General features: G+C 45.1%; 1 protein-coding gene across 7 annotated transcripts in view; it reads left to right on the forward strand.

Moving 5' to 3' along the window:
- Mapk14 (mitogen-activated protein kinase 14) overlaps positions 1-23711 on the forward strand; it is a 69514-nt gene that overhangs the window by 42828 nt on the left and 2975 nt on the right. For 5 of the 7 annotated variants that reach the window (XM_087184433.1, XM_004846695.4, XM_087184431.1 and 2 more), the window contains 8 exons: positions 2362-2473; positions 2868-2897; positions 3235-3282; positions 4380-4494; positions 5244-5315; positions 12682-12761; positions 18514-18592; positions 23227-23400. In XM_087184433.1, the coding sequence (XP_087040559.1) occupies positions 2362-2473; positions 2868-2897; positions 3235-3282; positions 4380-4494; positions 5244-5315; positions 12682-12761; positions 18514-18592; positions 23227-23400 (710 nt within the window). The other 2 variants (XM_004846696.4, XM_021259935.2) reach the window with 2 other exon arrangements.

Here is a 23711-nt window from a genome sequence, read left to right on the forward strand (position 1 = left end):
GCTGTCAGTGCCCATTTTGGGATTGAGCTTTTCTGGGGGGACGTGCTGGGGATTGAACCCAGGAACTCACAGAAGATGGATGAGCCTCATCCCTAAGCCTGGAATTGACTTCAAAGTGTGTTCATTTATGCGCTGCCCACTTATCTTCTTTACTGTTTTTAGAAGTTGAGATGCTATCCATAAACTAGCTTTGCAGAGTGCTGGCTTTCGCCCTCTGTTGATTTATTTTGGAAGTCTTTATATACATGAGGTTGAAATTTGCCAGTTGATGGTTGTGGATTGGTGGGGGGCTTCAGGGAAACAGTGCACAGTGATTAGGGGAGTTTCTGTGAGAGACTTCCGCCGTAAATAATTCTTTTCAGTTGATTTCACGGTAAAGTGGCAGCAATGTTGATATTTGCTAGTGTACGGACCAACTGATCTTGTGTACTTACGGCTCTGTCGTCTCATTGCATTCTGGAAATCTCAGAGATAAGATGGAGAAAGGGGTTAGAGAACTTACAGAGTGGGGGAATGGTCTACCCCAAAACATACTCTTGTAACCCTGAAATTGAATCCTTCTTCAGCCTGAGCCTTGAAATTTGTCAGAATTAACATTATGGCTATAGCAACCATTATCTCAGATTTTTGAAGGAACTCCTGATTTCAAGACAACCAGTTTTTCACAGTATTCTCATATTTGTCAGACTGTGTACCAGTTCAAGGTTTAAAAATGTGGCAGTTATGATTAGGATGGGATTATGCTAGGTTTTTGCTAGCTTTTCTTCATTAAAGATTGATTCTGATAATAATGATAGAGAATTGTTAAGAAAAACTGTTGCGGTAATGTTTCCCTAGTTGTTGTGACATTTTCAAACACCCCCCCCCTCGCCCCCCAGTATTTGGGATTAAGCCCAGGCCCTTTGCACTGACCTTTATCCCAGCCTTCTTTTCATTTTTAAAATTTTGAGACAGGATTTTATCAAGTTTCTAAGTTGCCCAGGCTGGGCTTGAACTTGAGATCCGCCTGCTCCACCATGCCTGGTTGATAAAGCTTTTTTTTTTTGTACCAGGTATCAAACTCGGAACCTTTCGCTTGCGAGGCAGGTGCTGGAACCACTGAGCTAAATCCCCGGTCCTTATAAAGCTTTGTAAAAGGTCATTTTCTTGATGTGAATTCTGTGGAAGACTTGGGAGGCAGTGTGTGCTCTCTGCTCGTGACACTGTTATTCCTTTTGACCTTGAGCGGGTTATTTACCCTTGTTCTGTCCTTGAGCCTTCATTTCTGAAGCCCCGATGGGACTTACTTGTAGAGCCGTTGGGAAGTGTGCAGGAGCCAGTCCTTGGCAGTCCTTGCCAGCTGCCTTTGGTTGTGTTGTGTTGTGTTGTGCTTAGAACATCTCTTCTATCAAAACTGCCTTGATGAAAACACTGTGGAGTCTCATTTACTCTTTAAATTACCTCTAGAGTTCACCCTTTCCTCAAAGCAATATAGAGACTGAAGTTAAAAGATAAATGCTAAAATCTACCCTGTGGTCTAAGGTTACAACTAGGCTAATCCCGTTGATCTTGGTGAAATTGAGAACAGCAGCCTACAGGGACATTGTGCTAGAGAAAAAATTCATCTCAGTCCTAGCCTGGTAGTTGTGTTCCCATGCTGTATAATTCAGTAATGAGTGGGTTATGGCACTGGGTCTAGAATTTCAGGGGTGAACCTGTCAGACTTGAATGTAGTAGCTGTTCCCTCGTCCTACTGCATACAGAGGATTAATAACCAGTGCCACGCCCATGCGCAGCCATGGGCTGCCGCATCTTGCCCATGATCAGATGTGTTCCTCCTCCCTTTAAGGGGAATGCAGGGATATTGTCAGGGAACAATATCCTATTCCCAGTCACTCCTGAAAAAGAAATAATAGTTTGAAAAAAATCTAAAGATACTCCTACTTTGGATCCTACCATATGGAAGGTTTGTAATAAGATGAAAATAGAATAATAGTAGATTTAAAAATAAAAGGTACTTTACTTTGCCACACACTTAGTTATACTGTATATTTCTCCTGCAAACATTTTTTGTTAAGAAAGCCAACACCAGCACATACATCTTTCCAGTCTCCATCTTTGCTCTTTCCTTACTTTTCATTTTTTTCTTTAGGGAACCCAGGAAAAGATACAAGTAGGATTGAGTATAAATGTTTAGATTGGATGACAGGTGGAAAAAGTAGAATAGTGGTGTTGAAAAGGAGCCACCTCCCAACTCTGCCAAGAAGGGGTTTTGAGCTTTCGCCTGCTGTTATGATACTCTCTGGGTGGGTTTTCCTGAAAAGCTTCAGAAGATCAGCGCTTCCCTCGGTTCCAGATGACTGCACACCTCTCTTCTTCTAGGTATCTGGTGACCCATCTCATGGGGGCAGATCTGAACAACATCGTGAAATGTCAGAAGCTCACGGATGACCATGTTCAGTTCCTCATCTACCAGATTCTCCGAGGTCTCAAGGTACAGGCAGCATCAGCAATACTTCTGAGAAATGAACTCTCCCCTCCCTCCCCTCCCTTCCATTTAGGGCTCAAGGGCCCAGGATGTAGCTCAGTGGTGCCACTGGCTGCTTTGCAAACTCAGGGTCCTGAGTTCGATCCCTGGTACCAAAAAAAAAAAAAAAGGACTTACGACTCTCACTTTTTTCATATTGTGGTAAAATATACGTAAAAAATTTATCATTTGGAACCACTTTTAAGTTCATAATCCAGCCAGCAGCCAGACCAGTTCGCAGCCCACTGTGAACACCAGCAGTTCCTACTGATGCGTGAGAATGTGCCACAGCCTGTCCTAGAACGTGACTGAGGGGAGTTGGAGATAACTTTCATCTCACGGGCTTTTCTCTCTTTCATAGTACATACATTCAGCCGACATCATCCACAGGGTACGTGTTGTGATGGTTTCTATTACCGTGGGGTGGGAGGTGGGGCGGAGGGATGACGTTTAGCTGACGTCTTCAGGGAAACTTACTTTTGACCATTGAGGTACTGATCGATACATTGCAGCTTTGCTCCAGGTTAAGACTGAGTAAAGAAATTTATCATCAGCACCTATTTAAGGCCAATCTGGCCCGCATACTGATGGTAGGGTGAGGATGGGCTGTGTGGAGCTGGGTGAGGCCTTGACTTTTACGCCCGGGTCTTCATCGTTGCGACCCTGTGAGGAGGTAACTTGTCTTGCATCACACAGTTGACCCCGTCCTCTCTGCACTTGGTTTCCAGGACCTCAAGCCCAGTAATCTAGCTGTGAATGAAGACTGCGAGCTGAAGGTAGGGGCCTCGGTAGTGACTGTTTGGTCCCATCTTGACAATATTTGTTTGGCTAACCGGGCAAACTTTCACCGGGAATGAATTTGTAAGCCATGGCTTTTCATCTGAAAATTCGTATTGTTCTTAGGAATATCAGACTTTGACATTTAAGCTGTAGACTGAGGAAGCTGTTTTTGTGACATCTAAAGTGGCGTTGGGTGTCTTGTTTTCACTGTAAAATAAAATTAAATCAGAAATGTAATTCATTAATTATAATACAGGATAATTACAGTCTGACTTCCAAGTAAGCAGTCCTCTTTAATTATTAGATTAGACAGATTCCTGAGAAGAGTGTGGCAGAAACGCACTCACTCGGAATAATCAAAATATGAGATTAGGTAATTAGTTGTTATAAAAGAGCAAACAACTTTGGAACTTTTTTGTTGTGTTTTTTTTTTAAATCAACTTTTAAAGAACAATTACAATAAAGTACACTGTTTTAAGTGTACCTTTTGGCAAATTTACATACGTAACTACCACTATTATAACAAAGAATATTTCCATCACTTCAGAAGTTTCCCTGGCCCCCTTCCTGGTAATCCTTCCACACTTAATCCTGCCTCCAATCAGCCGCTGCTGTGCTTTCTGATACTATAGGTTCATTTTTCCTAACGTTTCAAATGAATGGGATCATATATGTATTTTTGTGCATCTGGCTTTTGCTTAGTATAATGTTTTTTCCTGTGTTGCTATGTATGTCAGTAGTTTCTTCCATCTTATCACTGAGTAGTATTCCACTTTACGAGGCTATCAAAAGTTGTTTATCCACCTGTTACACGGGTATTTGCTTCATTCTAGGGGCTTTGTAAAGCTACTAAGGCTGTTCTTGTGCAAGCTGTTGCATGTATGTTTTTATTGTCTTAAGTCAATACCTAGGAGTCACATTTGTATTTTCCACTAGTTTTATTTTTTAAAAGTTCTAGTAGTATGATTACTGTGCATTATCCGTTTATGAAAGTGCTGTGTTATTTTCCTAGGACATCAGATTATTCCCTGCCGGCTTTAGAGGTCTAAGCATCTTATCTGTCCCGGTGCCTGATCTCTCTTCTTCCCCTTAGATTCTGGATTTTGGACTGGCTCGGCACACTGATGACGAAATGACAGGATACGTGGCCACCAGGTGGTACAGGGCTCCTGAGATCATGCTGAATTGGATGCATTACAACCAGACAGGTGCTGCTTGCCTTGGTTCTTTCTGCCTTATCAATACCAGTTCAAATGTATTTGGTAGAGAAGTAGATGGTGGGTGTGGGATGAACATCTTTCTTCCCTTCGTGATCCTTTTAATGTCCACAAATAGAAAATATTTCACTTGCTTAGATAAGGACGTGTGCTTTTATACACAGCTTCCAAACTTCATGTTTTAGCAATTGGGGTTTTATTTGTGTATATTTTCAGTGTAATTCTCTGAGTACTTCTTTCTGAGATGATGGGTTCATAATCTTAAACCCTCAATATTACTTGAGAAGGTTGGGCATGGTAGTGCACGCCTGTAATCCTAGCGCTCAGGAGGCTGAGGCAGGAGGATCGCTGTGAGTTCAAGGCCAGCTTGGGCTACATAGTGAGACCCTGGCTCAAGAAAAAAAAAATTACTTGAGAGAATATACTATGCTACCAATAAAAAACATTTTCCTCCTTACAAGTAGCTTATTTCTTATAACTTAAGTATGTTTTGATTTGCCCTATGTATAAAGCCCTTTATTAAGACCTTAAAGGCAAGGGTCTTAATAAGCTTACTTATTTCTATAAACGTGAGTATGATGTTGAACATGAGATGTCTTAAGTATTAATTTGAATATTTTGCCCCTAGTTATGGTGTCATTTGTGACCTGGTATAATAATAGTGATGATGTATGTATTTTTACTTTATGTATGTTTTTGTGTTCGCCCTATGTACTTTTATTCCTCTTTAACTTTGCCAGTGGACATCTGGTCAGTGGGATGCATAATGGCCGAGCTGTTGACTGGAAGAACATTGTTTCCTGGTACAGACCGTATCCTTTAAGAAGTTTTGGATTCTTGTTTCTTCTCTGCACTCCAGTGTCCACAGATGTGTATCACCTCTGCTTACCTGTAGGGAAGCCTCTCCATTTCTTGCTTTTATGTCCAGGTATTCATTATGAGGTCTGCACTCGTGCCGAGTAGCTTACCTGGCCAAGAAAAGGCTTCATTTTATTTCTGGGAGTTGGAAAGACTTTTCAAAAAATAAAAAAATAAAAGGAAAGACTTTTCATACACTGAAAACCCCTCTCATGTGCCAAATGTTGGCAGTGAGTCCCTTATCGTATTAACCCACACGGTTCTGAGACCCGAGCATACTTGGGAGAGGTTCTAGATCCCAGTGATGGGTTTAGTCTACTTGTACAGACCCTTAGTACACACAGATATTGGCCTATAAATCAGGGGTGTCTTGCTGGTATGTTTGTGTCCCAAAAGGGCTCTGTTTGATCCCTGTAATGACCTACCTGTGACTCTTGTTGTGCTTATTGTTTAACAACAAATAGTAAAAGCAAGAAGGGAGAAGGTCATCCTGTCATGTGCCTTTGTTTTCTAACACAGCTTTGTCCCAGACTGCATCTGAACCTCACTTTATTACCAGACTAGTCTACGGCTTTCCAGCCCCTCTCCTCTCTGCTGTGTGCGTCTTTCTTGGTTGAGTACTAATGTCATCAAAATGTGATTTATTGGAACTCTTATCAGTTCCATTTGGGGAAAAGGTTTAGGGAGGAAATAATGTTAAAATGTATGTCTAGAATTGGTTGAGGGGTTTTTGTAAGCCAGGTGGTTGTGGTCATGCTTTTAGAAACGCTGCAGCTCCATCTGTCCTGACTGAAAGCTGGTGTAATCCTAAGCTAGACACACTCATTGGGTTTTAAGCCACGTCAGTGACCTTGCTTACAGCGTGGGGTGTGCTGCTTCTGTGACTGTGATGTTCATGTCGTCTGTCGTGTGTTCTGTGCATCGCACCTTCTGCTAGAGACGGTACACTTCCTCAGAAACTGAGAAGCCTGTGGCTCAGGTAAAGCTGTTCCTTCTCTCAGAACATTACTGATTTAGTACAGAGTTCAGCTGCCCTCCACTTAGCTCACCACACTACTCCCCCTGGATTTTAAGTTACTTTAATACCTAGTATTTCTCCCTATCCTTTGTTTCATTCATTTTATATCTGTTTCTCAAAACCTGCTGTAAATATTGCTGTTTAAAGTTGAGAGAATTAGGGAAGACTTGTGATTCCCCCGGCTTGTCCTCTGGAGCAGATGCTGTCCTGAGCTGTCTTCTGTCCCCTCCCCTTCCTGCTGGTAGTGTCCGCACCTCCGGCTTCCACTTGGCCAGCTGCTGACGCGCTTGCCTGCCTCAACACACAGTGGCAGGGACAGTGCAGCCCGCTGGATGGAGCCTGTGCCCTGGAGTCGGACTTTCCACATTTAGATCTTAGCTCTTTTACATCCAGCTGGTGGCTTTGAGCGAGTTTTCCAATCTCTGTGTCTCTCAATTTCCTTAACCATAAAACGATAATAACAGTACATAACTCGCAAGGTGGTTGTAAGAAATCAGTGAGGTGCTATCTGGAAAGCACTTAGTCTGAAACCTGCCCGTAAATGGTAGCCATCTTCTTCGTTACTGGTCTTGGAAACAGTCTTTCCCTCTCCACCGACTTTATTGTTTACCCTTGAATCATTGATGATTAATACAGAGGAAAATTCTGTGACAGGCAGCACAGACTAGAACCCCTTGGCAGGTTAGCAGTAGAAAGTTTTCAGAGCACTGTGGTTCTTGTGCCTTTATGGTTCTCTCTCCTCTCTGGTGGCATGGCCCTTGTAGAATGCTTTCAGCCCATAAGAAATGAGAGATTCGGAGGATAATTAACCTTCCTCTTGTTGGTTGCCTGCTGTGTAGATACAGCTTTGGTTGCCTGACAAGAAGGAGGGAAGGAAGTGTTGCCCAGTACTTTTTCTTGCCTACTGAGCACCCCATTTGTGTTCTAGCACAGTGTTTTTTAACCCTTGCTGTGCATCAGACTCACTTTGGGGAGCTTCAGAATCTCCAGATGCCTGAACAACACCCCAAAGACTCCAGTGGAGGTGGTGTGCGCCAGTCACGGGCCCTGTGGTGCGAAGTCTCCAGATGACTGTCGTGTGCATCAGGGTTGAGAACAACTAGAGTTTAATTCAGTTGAATTTAGTTTTAATCTTGGCTGATCCTGAAAGGTTAGTCTAGCGGTCTTCCATCATTTTTCTGCAGGTGCCGGCAGGATCAAGCAGTTTCTTTCCGGTGTTTTGATCTGTACTGTTCTGACTTCCAGAGCTTCCCTGCTCAGGGCCCCTGGAGCCTGTGCTGGCCCCACACCCTCTCCTCGGCTCCAAAGGCAGCAAACACGCAGCTACACTGTTGATGACTTAAACGTAGCTCACTCCCAAGGCAGCCTCCAGAGAGTGCTTAGTCTTCTGCCTGTTTTCCTCCCTTGCCAACACACTATGCATGCTGTAGTGCCTAGACAAAACTATCCAACTGAACTTGGTGGTATTGCAAATGTTTTCTGTCTCTTGTCCAGACTGGCCTGTGTGGCTGTTGAAATATGGCTAGTGTGACTCAGAAACGGAATTGAAAGTATTTTTGTGATTAAAAAAAATATATATACATAACATAAAATTTACCACTCTCACTTTTTTCGTATTGTAGTGAAATATTTGTCATTTGGAACCACTTTTAAGTTCATAATCCAGTCACGTTAATTACCCTCAGGATGCTGGATGAGTGTCACCACTGTTACTCCCATGACTTGCCCACACCTTCCCTGGAGGCGAGCGGACCCGGTCTATCCAGTGGCCCAGCACACAGACCGGGTACTAGGAGGGAGAGAGGATGTGGCCGGCTGTCTCCGAGGGTAGCACTAGCTTACTTCAAGGGCCACTGATTTTTTTTTTTTGGTACCAGGGATCGAACTCAGGTCCTCGAGCTTGTGCAGCAGGCGGCGAAACCACTGAGTTAAATCCCCGGCCCCAAGTGCCACCGATTTTAAAATGAGTGAGTTAGAAATGTTACCGACTCTTGACACGACAGCATACAGGAGAGAGAAAATAAGTTTTGCAGCCCTGTTAATGTGTCAAAAGTGGTGTTTTCTACCAGAGATCACAGCCTTGGCTTGTGAATCGGCTCCTTAATTCTACTGTTACTCATTTCTTCTTTTGATCTTCCCCACACATGTTAAGGAAGCATTCCGGGCACATCACAAGCCATGATGTACGGAAGACCTGTGTCCGCTCTGCCTGGAGGATGTGAGAAAGTGGGAGCCCTCTCGCCACCTCTGCTCTTTGCTGTCAGTCATTGGTTTCAGATATTCTTCTTCGTTTCCAAAAAAGCAGTTTTCCTGGAGATACTAAGAGCAAGTGTCTTAATAAATGTTGAGAAAGAAAAAGTACTTCATTCGATTATTTACCTACTTGCTTCTCTAACTTGAGAATATATTTTCCCTGAAATTCTCAGGTTTGTGCACAAACTCAGGCTACCTTAAGAGACTGTGTGTGTGACAGTGAAGATGAGTGTTTTGACAACCCCCAGGAGCAGGAAATAGGCTGGGTTTCATCCCAGCTCCTGCTGTCTGTCACGAGGAGGGCTTCCTGCTCTCCCAAACACCAGTGGGAAGGCTGCTGCTCACAAGCAGGAGGCTGCCCTGCCTGTTACTCACCTCCCTGGCCTGTGGAGGTTTTCGAGGAGTTGCCTAGAGTGCTTCAAAGTGACTGGAGTGGCCCTCTTTTACATTCCTCTAATCGCTCCATTACTTTTCATTTTTTTCCTTACCTACATGTTCATTTTCACTACTTTTTGCTTCTGTTACAAAGAGGTTGATCTAAAAAAAAATTCTTAAACCTAAGTTGTCACGCTCTTCTTTATTTATTTTAGAAAGGCCTTGGAAACTTATGATTTTAAAATTTAGCTATGCATGGTGGCACACGCCTGTAATCCCAGCACTTGGGAGGCTGAGGCAGGAGGATCACTGCATTCTGCAGCCAGGCTGGGCTACACAGTGAGACCCTGTCTCTAAAAGCCTAAATATTAGTAATATTAGAAATTGTGATTATTACAATTAAAATGCATTTTACACTAACAAAAGTATCTTCTACTGGGCGAGGGATTTAGCTCAGTTGTGCCACTGCCTGCCTCACAAGCGCAAGGTCCTGAGTTTGATCCCTGGTACCAAAAAAAATTCTACCTAGGGAAGAAGGGGTAAGCTCAATTACAAAGGATGGCTTGCTGCGGAAATAGCTGTGTGCCACGCTGTAGTCCCTTTTGCTTTTACTCGAAGCTGCTTCAGTGGATTTTTGGGCTTTTGGAGAACTCATGGTGATGTCTGCTGAGGTTTGCATGCTTTCACTTTGTCTGTGTCCTAAGCTTGTAAATATTGGCTGTCTGTCCACAGCCTGTACCACTCCCGCTCTGTATGTGTTTGCTGTCTTTGGTGTAAACATTTCGGAGCAGGGTATCTGAGAACTTCATGAAGCCCAACATTAGAGAAGCACCTTTTCCGACTCCTTTTTTGGATATAAACTTTCAGTAGAATACGATCGCTCTGGGCTTTGAGGGCAAGCTGGAGGCGTAGAGAGGAAGTGAAACGCTTATTGCAGCGAGTCTTTTCCCGGGCAGTCCTCGCCAGCCTGCTCCCTGAAGGCACTGAGAGTAGGGTGGCCCCGTGCCCAACACCAGGATCATGAGACGGAGTGGAAAGTGATTTACAGGAGTTGCTTGGACAAATGCCCACCTCCTGCTGTTAAGCAATGTAGAGCGATAAAAAAACCCTGGAATAGAGCTGTAAATTATTTTAAAAAGTAAAGAATTAATCTGAGCTCAAGGTAGTCAGGAAGCCTCCACAGCAGATTCTTGTTTTGCGTGGATCTTGACAGTTACTAGGAAGGGAAATGGCTTGCCCTCAAGAGAGAGTGGACAATATTCTTGTTTACACCCCGCACCAGTAAGAGCCTGGGAGCGCAGAATTGCCTGGGGTGTTTAGTGTGTGTATTCAGAAGTGGTAGGCAGAGGCACAGGCAGAAAAGAAGCTGGATGTCAGCTGTGGAGGGCCAGGATGCGAGGCTGAGGAGTTGAGGCTGAGATTTGCTTCATACCGGGAGCTGGAGGGAGGACCTAGGCCCCAGCTCCCAGGGAGCTGCCGTAGCCGGCGGGAGCTGTGGTCCTCCAGGTAGGTTGGGGGAACCTTGGGCAGCTGAGCAACTAAGGTTGGAGAGTTTCTGTCATCCTTGGGGCTAGGGTAAAACTTGGAGCTAGGATTTTCTCTTCAAGTGATCAGAACAAAGTCTCTTAACCAAGAATAGGTATTTCAACAGCTTTATTTGTGGGATCATTTTGATGCATATGTCGCCAGAACACCTTTGGAGGGTTGACGTAGTCCAGGGATTTCTCATAGGAGAGACAGATCCATTCATTCCGTCTTGTGATTCCTGGAGTGTGAGGGAGCAAAAGTGTTGTGAACTGAGTAATTCTGAATGGACAAAGAAGCTCCTTTACTGATAATGAATCTGAGTATATTGGAGTAGGGCGGTATCCATCTCACCCCAATCCTGCCCTGTCCCCATAGTTGTATGCTTGAAAAGACATTTCTTGTCAGTACCTAAGAAACCAGGAGTAAACTTTTAACCTTCAGAACACACTGATTTTTGCAGGAGACAATTTTTTTTCTACTATGCTTACTGTAGAAATAACTTATGTGAGTGGATGTGTTTCTACTGTTTCTCTATTTTCCACAGGACCCAGTTGCTTGGGTCTGGGATGGCCTTAGCGCAGCTTCTCAGTATTTCAGGCCTTCAAAACCGCGTGCTTTCTGTTGGACTCTGCCCTTGTGCTGTGGAAGCTGCTGGGACAGCAGTGTATAAATGAGCGGGCCTGGCTGTGTTCCAGCGCAGCGTTACAGAGAGAGCAGGCAGCGGGCTGGGGTTCACTGACTCCTGTCTAGAACTTTCTTCCATTTAAGTAGATTTCATTTCCAAAAAACAAAACAAGGCAAGATGCCAGTCATCGTGTATTGCATAAGCAATTCCTGTAGCTTAGGCAACTATGGCTTGCAGAAGCCATTGTTTTTCAGTTATGTCATCTTGCTTTTATACATATAATGGTAAGCAAAAGCGTGTTTTTCCATCCAGGTCTGTGTTCTCAGGTATCCTGCATGGCCCTTATGTGCCGGATGTTACCCTGAGCCCTGGGCATGGATGGCGAACAGGCAGAGTGGCTGGGCCTTCGGACAGTGAGCAGGCAAAGTAATTCTAGGTTGTGATTAGCACTGCGCGGGCATCGGGCCTGGTGCTGAGAGGTGAGACCTAATCGTGTGGTCCGTCATCCTCCCAGTCCTCCCCACAGTGTCAGCATAGATATGGTTGAACTATTCGAATCTCCTCAGGAACTGTTTTTCCCTCTTCTTTTAACTTTTTTTTTTTGGTAACGGGACTCGAACTCGGGACCTTGTGCTTGCCAGGCAGGCGGGGTGCCACTGAGCTACTACCCCGGCGCACGTTTTTTTTTTAAGGCAAGACTAAGAGCATTGAAAACAAATAGAAATGTTTTCCTTCTGATTAGCACGTGCACATACATTGTGAGTATACACGGAAGTGTAGGCCACCGAAAGAGTTCAGGCTTTAGGATGAGTGAAGTTCTCAGGCATTCTGCATGCATTTTGTGTGTACAGGGGAAACCCGCATCCAGCAGCCCCCTTACCAACTCCTGCACACGGCGCGGTGCAGAGCGCCCTCTGCCGGCAGACTCCTCCTCAGCGTTCTCTGCCTTCCAAGAGAGGCTCCGGAAGGCGAGCGCCGGCCGTCGGGCTTTGGGCTCCTAGCAGGCTCCATTGTCACACTCCAGGCTCAAGCGGTCAGGCCTGAAGAGGATGTGCACAAATAGACCCCGTCCCTAGCACCTGTGCCCTGCCGCTTTCTTCTCCTCTGTAGCCCTGTGCTTTCCAGTGCTCCCTTCTTGACTCGCTCCTGCGCTTTGGTGGGCGGTGAGGGGTAAGTGTAGCCCAAGCTGTGGACCGAGCCAGCCTCTGTGTTTTCGTCCACCGCCTGTCAGCTAAGACCTGGCCGACGTTGCTTCACTGCCCTGGTGTGTGATGCTGACGGGCACAGAACGCCCCCGGGTGGACGCCTGGCGATGCTCGGAACCGTGTGCAGGGGAGCGCGTCCCGCCGAAGTGACCGCCCTGCAGAAACCCTGGCCTAGATGAGGGACCCTGCTGGCTTGGTTTGGGTTTTTAATTTACGTTCTTGGGATATTTTCCTTGTTTTTTGTTTCCTTTTGTTTGTTATTGTTTGTTTTTCATTTTTATTTTGTCCCAACATTTTCCTTTATAGTCCACCATTAGATATTGATCAGTTGAAGCTCATTTTAAGACTCGTTGGAACCCCAGGGGCTGAGCTTTTGAAGAAAATCTCCTCAGAGTCTGTGAGTTGATGCTTTGATTGTAATTCTCTGCCCTGGTGGGAGCCCCTGCCACTTCCCTTCCTCAGTCTGTCCTTCGACCCTGGTGTGTGTGCGCGTGCATGTGTGCGTGCATGTGCCTGCCTGCCTCCCTGCGTGTGTGAGCGTGTTGTGTTCTCTCTTTATCTGGGTATGTACTTCGATGATGACAGGAACCTCTCCTGGGCAGTAGAACCCTAGTGAAAATGAGATTGGAGGTTCTGTTTCATTGCAAGAGATCAGTGGAAAATCTGGGTCTGTTCTCAAGCCCTGACTTCGTCTTTCTCAGAAGTTCCCCTCACGCACTTGTCGGTTAGTGTTAGACCTGAGAGCAGGAACTTTGCATTGTATCCGTCTAACTTCACCACTAAAAGAATGAGGTGTGCATTATCTGCACGCTGTTGGTCCTCTCCAAAAGTCACTTGCTTATCACTATTTTAGAATAGACAGCTCCTACATCCTGCAGAAGGTGTTTGTTCCCAACCAGGCTGCCAACCGCCCCCCAGCCCTCAACCGCTCAGGAAAACTCCTGTTACCTCAGTCCCACAGGGTATGGTCATCGGCCTTCCTGGGAAATTACAATTTGCAGACCCTGAGAAAAGTCTTTGGAGCTAGTGCTTTCCTGCTCCCAAACAGGGCTTGAGACAGAAGCCAAAGAGAATGTGACTCTGGCTTACTCTGGCTGTGGTTTCCTGCTTTTGGTCCTTCACACCGGCCAGAGACGTAAGAGGAGCCATGAAAGCTCATTTTCCCTCTGTCTGCTGCCAAGCAGTTGGACAAAGAGGAAAAAGAACTTTGGAGCCAAGCTCCAGCTGTGCCTCCTGGATTTGCCTTCCAGCTCTGACAGAGGGGCCCTGGGCCCAGTTGGGACAACTGCTGGGTGGTGGAGGCGGGCTGAACAGGTGAGTGTGATGGGTCCCCACCCCGCGGAGCTCACCACCACCCTCCCCGTAGCCTGCGTCTCTCAGGAGCACAGAGCCCGGTGCGGTCTCTCCATTCCCACTCTGACGGACGGGAAGGGCTGTTCTGGCCCTATTTCTTTTTGTTTCATTTTCTTACAATTGGGAAGCCAGAGCCCAGAAAACCTGTGACGTGCCCTTGTCATATGATGAGTCATTTGGCAGAGCTGAGTACGGACCCAGATGTCCTGATGACGTGACCTCATAATCTGCCAGTTGCACCCCCATGAAGGCCGCTGTTGGTCGCTGACCGTAAGGCCCTCTGAAGGAATGTATTCTTTTGCTTCCGGAAATGCAGAAGCTGGATTAGAGTGAATAAAGAAGATAGGAGAGATGGTGCTAAGGCAGAGCAGGGTATTTTTGTTTTCTTTTTCTTTTTTTTGCTTTTTTATTTTAATGCATTTGCTTAGAAAGATTGGCTTTTTAAGAGGACATGGGCAGAAGGAGGGTTGGGAAGGAGCTCAGTTAATTTATGAGCGGTGCTAACGAGACTGAGACAGTGAATTCGTTCCCTGTGGAAATGACTACTAGCCGCAGCTATCTGTCCTCACCTGCACCCTAGCCATCTGCCCCATAGGTATGTGCTGTTCATCAGAAGGCGGTCTGGAGCACCCACTGTGGTAAAGCAGTATTTATCTACCACGCTCTGTCATTTATTTGTAAGAAAGAAGCAACAGTGGGTGCATGACCTAATGAGATGGGAAGCAGGGCAGGAACAGCATACACTTTGACAGCTCTAGTGCAGCATTGTGCAAAATGAAATTGAGTACCAGAATACAGAGCTTGCTCGAGTAATACTGTATTGAGCATAGGAATACGAAGGAATTGTTTGCCTCCATAATTGCGGTGAGTAGATAAAAGTTTTTAGTATTCAAAAGTGTATGCAAGAGGGGCTGGGGATTTAGCTCAGTGGTTCTGGCGCCTACCTTGCAAGCGCAAGGTCCCAAGTTCAATCCCCGGTACCAAAAAACGAAAGTGTATGCAAGATTAATTTGATGTTTATGACACTGTCGAAGTACCTGTTTATCTTAAAAGCATGTGATATGTGGTGCAAAGAATGGAAAAACAGCAAAGCCAGGTGAGTGAAAGTGCTCAAAGATTTTAAAAATTTCAAAAGTCATTAGTGAAGAAATCCAGTAAACAGAAAGCCAAGAGCTGTTTTCATTGCCCCTGAAAAGTAGTGGCGCCGGCATTTATGAGGAAAGCCAGTTGACATGCAATGGGACATTGGGAGTAGAAGATGGTCATGGCTTGGGGACAGGTTAGGATGTGCCCTAGGAGAAGGGTGCATGGTCATGTACCTGAGGACAGAGTTTGGTTGCTGTGCCAGCATCTGTAGTAACCAATGAAAGAGCAAAAATCATATTAAGAAAGCAAAAGCCTGACTTACACTTTCTCTGGAAATATAATCTCCTAACCTCCTGACAGGAAGGAAATATAATCACTTATTCGACTAAAGGAGGCAAAATCAGCACATGTACAGGCCAAGAACTGCTCATAGAAAGGAAAAGAGAGATTGCAGGATTCTAACACTTTAAAACCTGTGCAGTAAACTGCTGTTGGAGATTTGCTTTGTAAACCCTCTCTGTTATTTCTGTTGGCATGCAAAGCATTGTTTGTTATATATATATAGTTTGTTGTGAGAATGTTAAAAGAACCCTGAAGAATTTTTTACAAAGAACTCTATTAGTGATTTTCCCATTGCTGATACAAAATACCTGATGACACCTGCAACTTAAAGGAGGAGAGGTTTATTTTGGCTCATGGTTTTAGAGAGTTTGGTCCATGGTTGGTTGGCTCCAAGGCAGAAATGGCATGGCAGAGGAAATCTGCTCATCCATGGCAGCCAGGAAGTGGAGAGAGTGAGGGAATGGAGGAAGTGGGGACAAAAATAACCCAGGTCGCACCCCCTGGTGACCCATCTTCCAGGTAGGCGCCACCTCCTACGAGCACGTTCAGCTGTGAACTCATTAGTGGATTAATCCACCACTAAGTGTCGCACCCCCATGATCCAGTGATCTTGCAAAACCCCACCTCTGAACACAGAAGACTTGAAGACTGGGGAGACATTTTAAATCTAAACCATAACACATATCACCACCTTTTGAATTTGCTGGGCTCTGTCTTTGGGCTTGGAAAGCAGAAAAGGCAGAGTGGAGCACATGGCACAGCTCTCTGGTCCCAGGACAGCCTGAGGCGTGCAACAGCAGGAATCTAATGAGTAGGGAGTATGTTCAGAGGATGAGCCAGAGCGGGGAGATGATTCAGGGAAACCACAAAGACGTGAACTGACTGGGCAGTGGTGCATATTGGATAGTTAACAAGAAAGAGAATAGAAAAGGGGTTTATTAAATTATGCTGAAGATTTTCTTTTAAAAAAAAAATCATCATTTCTGCTTTCAGAATGAATGCATGATAAACTAACAATTCTTTTAATTTGTGTGGGGGGGTTATTGTGTTAATATTTATGGCACAGTTAAAAGAGAATTCGGAGTGCAACTTGCACGCATGCTTGTACAGAAGGAAAACTTCATGGGGCCAGGGATTTAGCTCAGTGGTTCCGCCGCCTGCCTCGCAAGCGCAAGGACCCGAGTTTGATCCCTGGTACCAAAAAAAAAAAAGAAGGAAAACTTCATGGTTCTACCCTTGCAAGATAATTCTCCCAGCAGTTTGGTAAGGGATCTATTTACTCATTAGAATTCACGGAAGAGTTTGATCCCTGGTACCAAAAAAAAAAAAAGAAGGAAAACTTCATGGTTCTACCCTTGCAAGATAATTCTCCCAGCAGTTTGGTAAGGGATCTATTTACTCATTAGAATTCACGGAAGTAACCATTGCGGCATGCTCTGATACTGTTGGCAGCTTGCGCCTTCAGTTTTGCCTTTGCCGTTAGCCTCTAACTCCCCCAACCCCATCTCCTCTTTCTGCAGTTACCATTGTGTGTTTGTGGCATGTATTCAAAGTGTACCACTGCTGATGTCTTTGAACTTGGTGCTGCTTATCAACCCACACTCCCACTCGTGTCTTAATCTGGAAGGGTGGTTCCTTGGAGAACCTGTGCCATAGAAATGTAACCTCTTTCTGAATTGATCTATTGGATATTTTATATTATCCAAAATTGAGTCAAAATTGTCTCAATCCTTTATATTTACAAAATAGGCAAACAAGTTTTGGCCATCAGAACTTGAAAACAGTTCTCTGGCTGGCATCCTGGATCAAAAGCAATCTGTTTTCAGGGAACCTAAAATATTTAACAGTACAATGATACTAAAACCAAAGAAAATTAATTTTTCTTATCTGCATGACCACTCACTGGTTAATAACTCCTGCCACTCACCGAAGCATGCCTTAATAATGCAGCCTTGGGCTCTGGCCTGGGGTGGGGGAGAGTAGAGCTTTTGTTTTGTATTGTTTTGTTTTGGGGTAGTTTTTTTAATCTTTTTTTTTTTTTAATTGAGTTGAAAGTCATTTTCTGCACTGTATGTTTAACAATGCCCTTGACTAGGCATCTAAGATATTAACCAGCTTCAGCAGATTATGCGCCTGACGGGGACACCCCCTGCTTATCTGATTAACAGGATGCCAAGCCATGAGGTGAGAACCGAGCAGACTGCACAGGAAAGGCTAATGAAGAAGCCGTGCTCGTTTTATTGCCTGTCTAACCAGCACAGTCTGGAATGTCCCGAAGGCTTGCATGTGCCTGGGGTCTAAGGCAGTGATCGCCTACGTGCTACTGCAAGATGCTGACATTGGGATAGAATGGCATCCAGTTTGTGAGACTGAAAACGTAACAAGCTTGTAAACGGAAAATGATGATCCTTTTATATTTGGCTTTTTAAATTTAGTGCACAAGGGGCTATTTGTCCCTCCCAGGTCTGAGCCCGTGGTCACAGTACGCTGCCGTGTGGTAACGACCAGAGGTGTCATTAACTGGCGTTTATGCGCGTACTTTCCTTTTTTACTGTAGTGATGAAAAGAAGACTTTTCATTAAAAGAAAAACATCATAAAACACCCAATACTAATGGGTGTAGTATATTTAAAAGCAAATACACAAATAATATAGAGTAAATATGAACACTTAGGTAGGGCTAGGTGCTTTCTTTCCCAATTCTTAACCATCTAATCTAATTCTGCTTGCAGGATCAGGGTCATTGGGATACTGCTTTTTAAAGTACCCTCAATATTGTGAGAAACCAGCTAATATCGCAGAGGTCCTTTCCAAACTTTGTCTCTACAATATTTCGGCTATATCTCAGCAGTCTTTGTATTTAACTTTATTTTAGGGATTGCTCTTCTCTGGATTTGACGGGTCTTACGTGTGTGTTCCTTTCCCTTAGCTACATGCTGAAGTAGGAAGGGATTACAGCTGGGTGCACGTCCTGTTCCACTCTTGACTGCTTTTCAGTAGAACTCCCCTGCCAGTTTTTAGCTCTTTAAAAAATGACAGCTGAGGATTTCTCATAAAGGGCTACTTCTTAGATATCTTGACCAACTGATGCTTTCAAACTTCTGATTCTGTGATCAGAAAGCTAATGGACTTAATTAATGGATAGCAGTCTCGTTTATGTAAAATATAACTGAGAGATGCCAGGAATGAAGAGGATGCTCACATTCAGAAGTCAGGGCAGCAGTAAGAGAAGTCTTCATGGGTATGTAGGATGCTCAGCGGCCTGGCACTCAGCGAGCAGACTCTGTCAGTCAGCACTGTTCTCGGAATCAAGATGGAAGACTGTGACACTGCTACACAAAGTCATTCTGAAAACTCTTGTTTTTATAGGCAAGAAACTATATTCAGTCATTGACCCAGATGCCGAAGATGAACTTTGCAAATGTATTTATTGGTGCCAATCCCCTGGGTAAGTTGACCGTATATCCTCATGCTGTGGTATCAAATTGGCTGTGACTGTAAGAGGGATTTGAAGTTTTTCCTTTTGACCAAATAAGGCACCATTAAATCTTGGAATGTGATAATGGCATTTATCATCTGTGTCTGTATTGTTGGATTCTGGTTTTTGAGAACCATGTGACAAGTGTATTGTACAATCATAGAATTTGGTGGGGGAAATAGCCGTTACAGTGAAGAAAAGAGAAAATAACAAGGAAACTGGGAGAAAAGGTTAGGGAGGTGAGAAGAGGTGCAGAAGGCAGCCTGTGACCTGTTCAACTGCTGCTGACCTGCGGGGTCCCGAGCTGAGGGCAGAGCCAACCAGCCCGAGCAAGCAGTGTTCAGGGCTCCACACCCAAACTCACGCACGTCCCCTCTCCTCTTCCTCTCAGAGGCTAAGCCATCTTCTCTTTGCAGAGCGGTTCCCCACCTCAGACTTCAAAGAATGGCTCCATCGTCCTCGCTGTCCCCCGTCACCTCCAGGATCCTTGGGGAAGGGGAGGGACGGGGCACTGAGCATGTGCATTGTCCTGGGTCGCCAAGGAGTCGTTCTGTCCCGTAAGGCAAGGCTGAGAGTGTGCTCCACATGGCCCTAGAAAGCGCTTCCAGCTCGGTTCCCTGGGTGGTGGGTGTGTGCTTGAGGGCAGCCCGGAAGGACCGGGCCAGGACCCCACTTCAGGTTCAGTGTTGGCTCTGCAGAGGTGACGGCCACGGCGACCTCTTCAGATGCTGGGTAAAGGCTTAGGTAGTTTTTCCTTATCAAGAGCTTCATCCATATGATTGTGAAGGGGCGATTCAGTGTCTCTGTGAAAGATAGTTCAGTGTCGCTATGTTTTACAATAGCAGAGATGCTCGTGCTAGGGGCCGCTGTGGGTGAATTTGCCTCAGCCTTGAGGATCTTAGCTGGGTCACACTCATGTCCTGGGAGGGAGCCACAGACCCATCGCATGCAGAGGCTTCTACTGGAACTGATTTCGGGGTGCACTGCCCTGGGCCTTGTATGGCTGTGTGTCTGGTCTAAGCCGTGTTCTACACCGGGGATCCCCAATAAGCTCTCATGGAGATCTCAGCAGCCCCGGGCCTTAGACCTGGCTGTGCTCACCAGCCCCCTGTGAACAGACTCTCAGACTCATTACTCCCTTCTCGGGGGCGTGGGAGGTGTGTGTGTCCCCGCAGTCACTGAGGACATGCACACCCGTGCTCTGGGACCCAAACCTTAAACCTGACAGGAACTAGGTCCACTTAGCAGTAGAGACTGCTGACGGGCAGAGTGGATGCTTTGGTGCATGTGGTGCTCAGCTCTGCGATTCTCAGTTCAAATGTGCCTGACAGTCCGTTGCCGAGCATCATCGTCCAAGTCCCTAGCTGGGCAGCTGGAGCACAACATCCTGGTCACATACAAGCTCGTGCCCAGCGTGTCAACCGAGCAGGAGCAGCAGCAGAACTATTAGCAGTTCTGCCTGCCAGCCACTAACTTTTTCATTGTTAGTCTCAAAACCTGAATCAAAACTTCAGTGGATCTTTGATGTTGCTATCTGTCCAGATCTTTGAGAAATCCCTTTCTCACCTCTGACCTTAAGGCCTATCACATAATAGATGTTCAGTCATAAGACCAACAGCTGAAAGGGTTGTCTTTCTCAGAAGAAAAGAATATCTATGCTGCAGTTCTCCCAGGCCGCTGAAGTGTAAACTTAGGGACTTAAGGGGCCAGGGATTTAACTCAGTGGTTCCACCACCTGCCTTGCAAGCGCAAGGTCTGGAGTTCGATCTCCGGTACCAAAAAAACCCAAACAAACACTACTTTGCTTAAAAACGTAGGGACTTAAGTCAACACAAGTGTCAGTCATTTGTTTCCGAGTCCCTTGGAACTCCTGTTTCTCCCGTGGATTATTCCGGAATTCGGAATTATTCTTCAGCAAGCTTCCTCTTCCTCACCCTCCCCACTGCCCACATTAAGAATGGATTGGCAGGGCCGGGGATTTAGCTCAGTGGTTCCACCACCTGCCTCGCAAGCAGAAGGACCCAAGTTTGATCCCTGGTACCAAAAACAAAAACAAAAGAATGGATTGGCAGGGCCTGGGATTTAGCTCAGTGATTCCACTGTCTGGCTTGAAAGCGCAAGGACCCAAGTTCAATCCCTGGTACCAAAACAAACAAACAAACAAGAATGGATTGGCAGATGTGCCTAAGGCCTGCTGTGTAGGGAGGGACTGGCTGCCAGGTCCTGGGTTAGGGTGGACGGCTGCCGGCAGGATGGAAGTGACTTTAGAGCAGCACTTGCAGGATACAATGAAGAACCCATAGAGGGCTGGGGATTTAGCTCAGTGGTTCCGGCACCTGCCTTGCAAGCATAAGGTCCCGAGTTTGATCCCCAATACCAAAGAAAAAAAAGAATTTTATGTTCAAAAAATCTCTGTAGAGGAAAGCTTTAAAAAAATGGAGGGGGCTGGGGATTTAGCTCAGTGGTTCCACTGGCTGCCTCACAAGTGCAAGGTCTTGAATTCATTCCCCAGTACCAAACAAAAAAAGGATTGGCAGGGTCTCAAGTGTTTCTCTTTGGCAGTACTGAGGGTGTGGCAGTATTTATCCTCCTGAGCACCACCGTGCTGCAACTCGGAAGATCCTCATCAGAAAGGTGGGATTAGGAAACTATCATTTTCTAACTCCCGCTGGAATCAGTGCTTTTGGGAAGGAAACTCAGTGGGTGCTAAAGCCCCTAACTGAGGAGCTGATATTCACCTGGTGCCAAAAATCCCTCAGATTACTTGCTTGGGACAAAAGGAGAAACATTAACCCGCTGATCAAACTTCCCAGCATTAACTGTGAGACAAAGGGCTTGAGTGCACCACTGAGAACACAGCATCATCTTGTCATATTCTTGCCAAAAGTATCTAAGCTGATTCTTACCAGATTCGGGAAATCTGGGGATAGAGGAAAGCAAGGGTGTAGATACTCGATGCACTGAGAAGCGGCCAGGTGGCCAGGCGTGGTGGTGCACACTTGTAATCCCAGGACTCTAGGGGGTTGAGGCAGGAGGATTGCAAATTCAAGCCCAGACTGCACAAGTCAGCAATTTAGTGAAACCCTGTCTCGAAAAAAAGAAAGGGGTGGGGGATATAGCTCAATGCAGAAGCCCTGGATTCAAAACAGCCAGACAATTCCTCATGAGGAGTATTCTCAAGACAACTAGAATATCTTTTCAGATCAAAAACAAGAAAAAACAGATTACAGATTATTCTAGATTGAGAATAAAGAAACAAAATCATGGGCCAGGGATTTAGCTCAGTGGTTTCAATGCCTGCTGCACAGGCACAAGGACCTGAGTTCGATCCCTGATACCAAAAAAAAAAAAAAATCATGGGGCCAGGGATTTAGCTCAGAGGTTCTGGAACCTGCCTCGCAAGCACAAGGTCCTGAGTTTGATCCCCTGTACCAAAAATAAAAGAGGAAAAAGAAACAATCAAATGCATGGCATTTGAACACAGAGTTGTAACAGACAAGTTTGACAGAGAAATTTTAACTGAATAGAATTTTAAATGATATTTGACAATTATTTGCTAGGTATAATAAAAATATTGTGATTATACAGAAAGATGTTTTTGTGCTAAAATAGGGTATAAAATGACATCTTTTATAATGTTTTAAAACTTTAGAAAAATGCATATAAATAAAATAGAAAATGTAAATTGTTCAGTCTACATAGTAGGCATATATGATGTTCATTGTACTGTTTTTACTTTTTTATTTCTGTAAATTTGAATGTTTTCCTAGTGAAATATTTAAAACTAAAATTTTATTTTATCCCAACACAGTGTCTCCTACACATTCCCGTGGAAAAAATCTTCTGCATGTTCCTTGTTTGAAGCTCTGTTCAGTGAACATATATTTGTATATGTTAGTAAATAAACAGTAGAGGGGAACCACACACACAAAAATCTGATTAATGGGTTACTTCAGCTATCGGTTTACTTTTTTTTTTCCCCCCCTGGTACCAAGGATTGAACTCAGGACCTTGCTCTTAACAGGCAGCCACGGCACCACTGAGCTACATCCCCAGCCCTTTGGTTTACATTTTGATTCCGCTTTATAGTGGTAGCAGCTTGACATTCTAGAAAAGTTTGTTCAAACAGAATCCCAGTTATTTTTTTCAGTTCTTAGTGAACTGAACTGGGGATTGAAACCAGGACCTCATACATGGGAGGCAAGTGCTCTACTACTGAGTGATACTCTTAGTCCAGTAATGTTTGTTTTTGGCACTGCTTATTGAAGTCAGGGCGTTCATACTGAGCTACATCCCCAGCAGCCCTTTTTATATTTTATTTTGAGATTAAGTTGCCCAGATGGGGTTCTAATTCGTGACCCTCCTCCCTCAGCTTCCTAAATGCTGGGATTATAAGCACTATGCCTAGCTATATTCTTAAAAAATATAAAATAAACACACAGTCAAACAATGGGGGAAGGGATAATATCTCCTAGAGCAGATACTTTGGAGAATTCTCTACTTGGACATGAAGGGTCAAAACTGTGTCTGTGTATTGATACAGCCTAGTTTTTATAATATGTTAAAACCTCTCAATTTTTCCTTCCAACCTGTGGTACTGATAGCTGTCGACCTGCTGGAGAAGATGCTTGTGTTGGACTCGGATAAGAGAATCACGGCAGCCCAAGCCCTTGCACATGCCTACTTTGCTCAGTACCATGATCCTGATGATGAACCAGTGGCCGATCCTTATGATCAGTCCTTTGAAAGCCGGGACCTCCTCATAGATGAATGGAAAAGTAAGTCCTCAGGGCAGTGTTAACATGCACATTAGGAACGCTTCTTTAAAAACCTTTTAGCCAGGTGTGGTGGTGCACGCCTGTAATCTCAGCATTTGGCAAGTGGAAGCAGGAGGATTGCTGTGAGTTCAATGCCAGCCTGGGCTACATAGCGAGACCCTGTCTCAAAAAGCCAAACCAGGGCCGGGGATTTAGCTCAGTGCTGCCCCCGCCTGCCTCGCAATCGCAAGGTCCCAAGTTGGGTCCCAGGTACAAAAAACCCCACAAAAAACCAACCCCCCCCCCCAAAAAAGAGGAAACCTTTTCTACAC

Source organism: Heterocephalus glaber, unplaced genomic scaffold (assembly GCF_053883595.1).
Source record: "Heterocephalus glaber isolate CG9 unplaced genomic scaffold, H.glaber_assembly_v1.0 deba00001497, whole genome shotgun sequence".
Classification (NCBI taxonomy): domain Eukaryota; kingdom Metazoa; phylum Chordata; class Mammalia; order Rodentia; family Bathyergidae; genus Heterocephalus; species Heterocephalus glaber.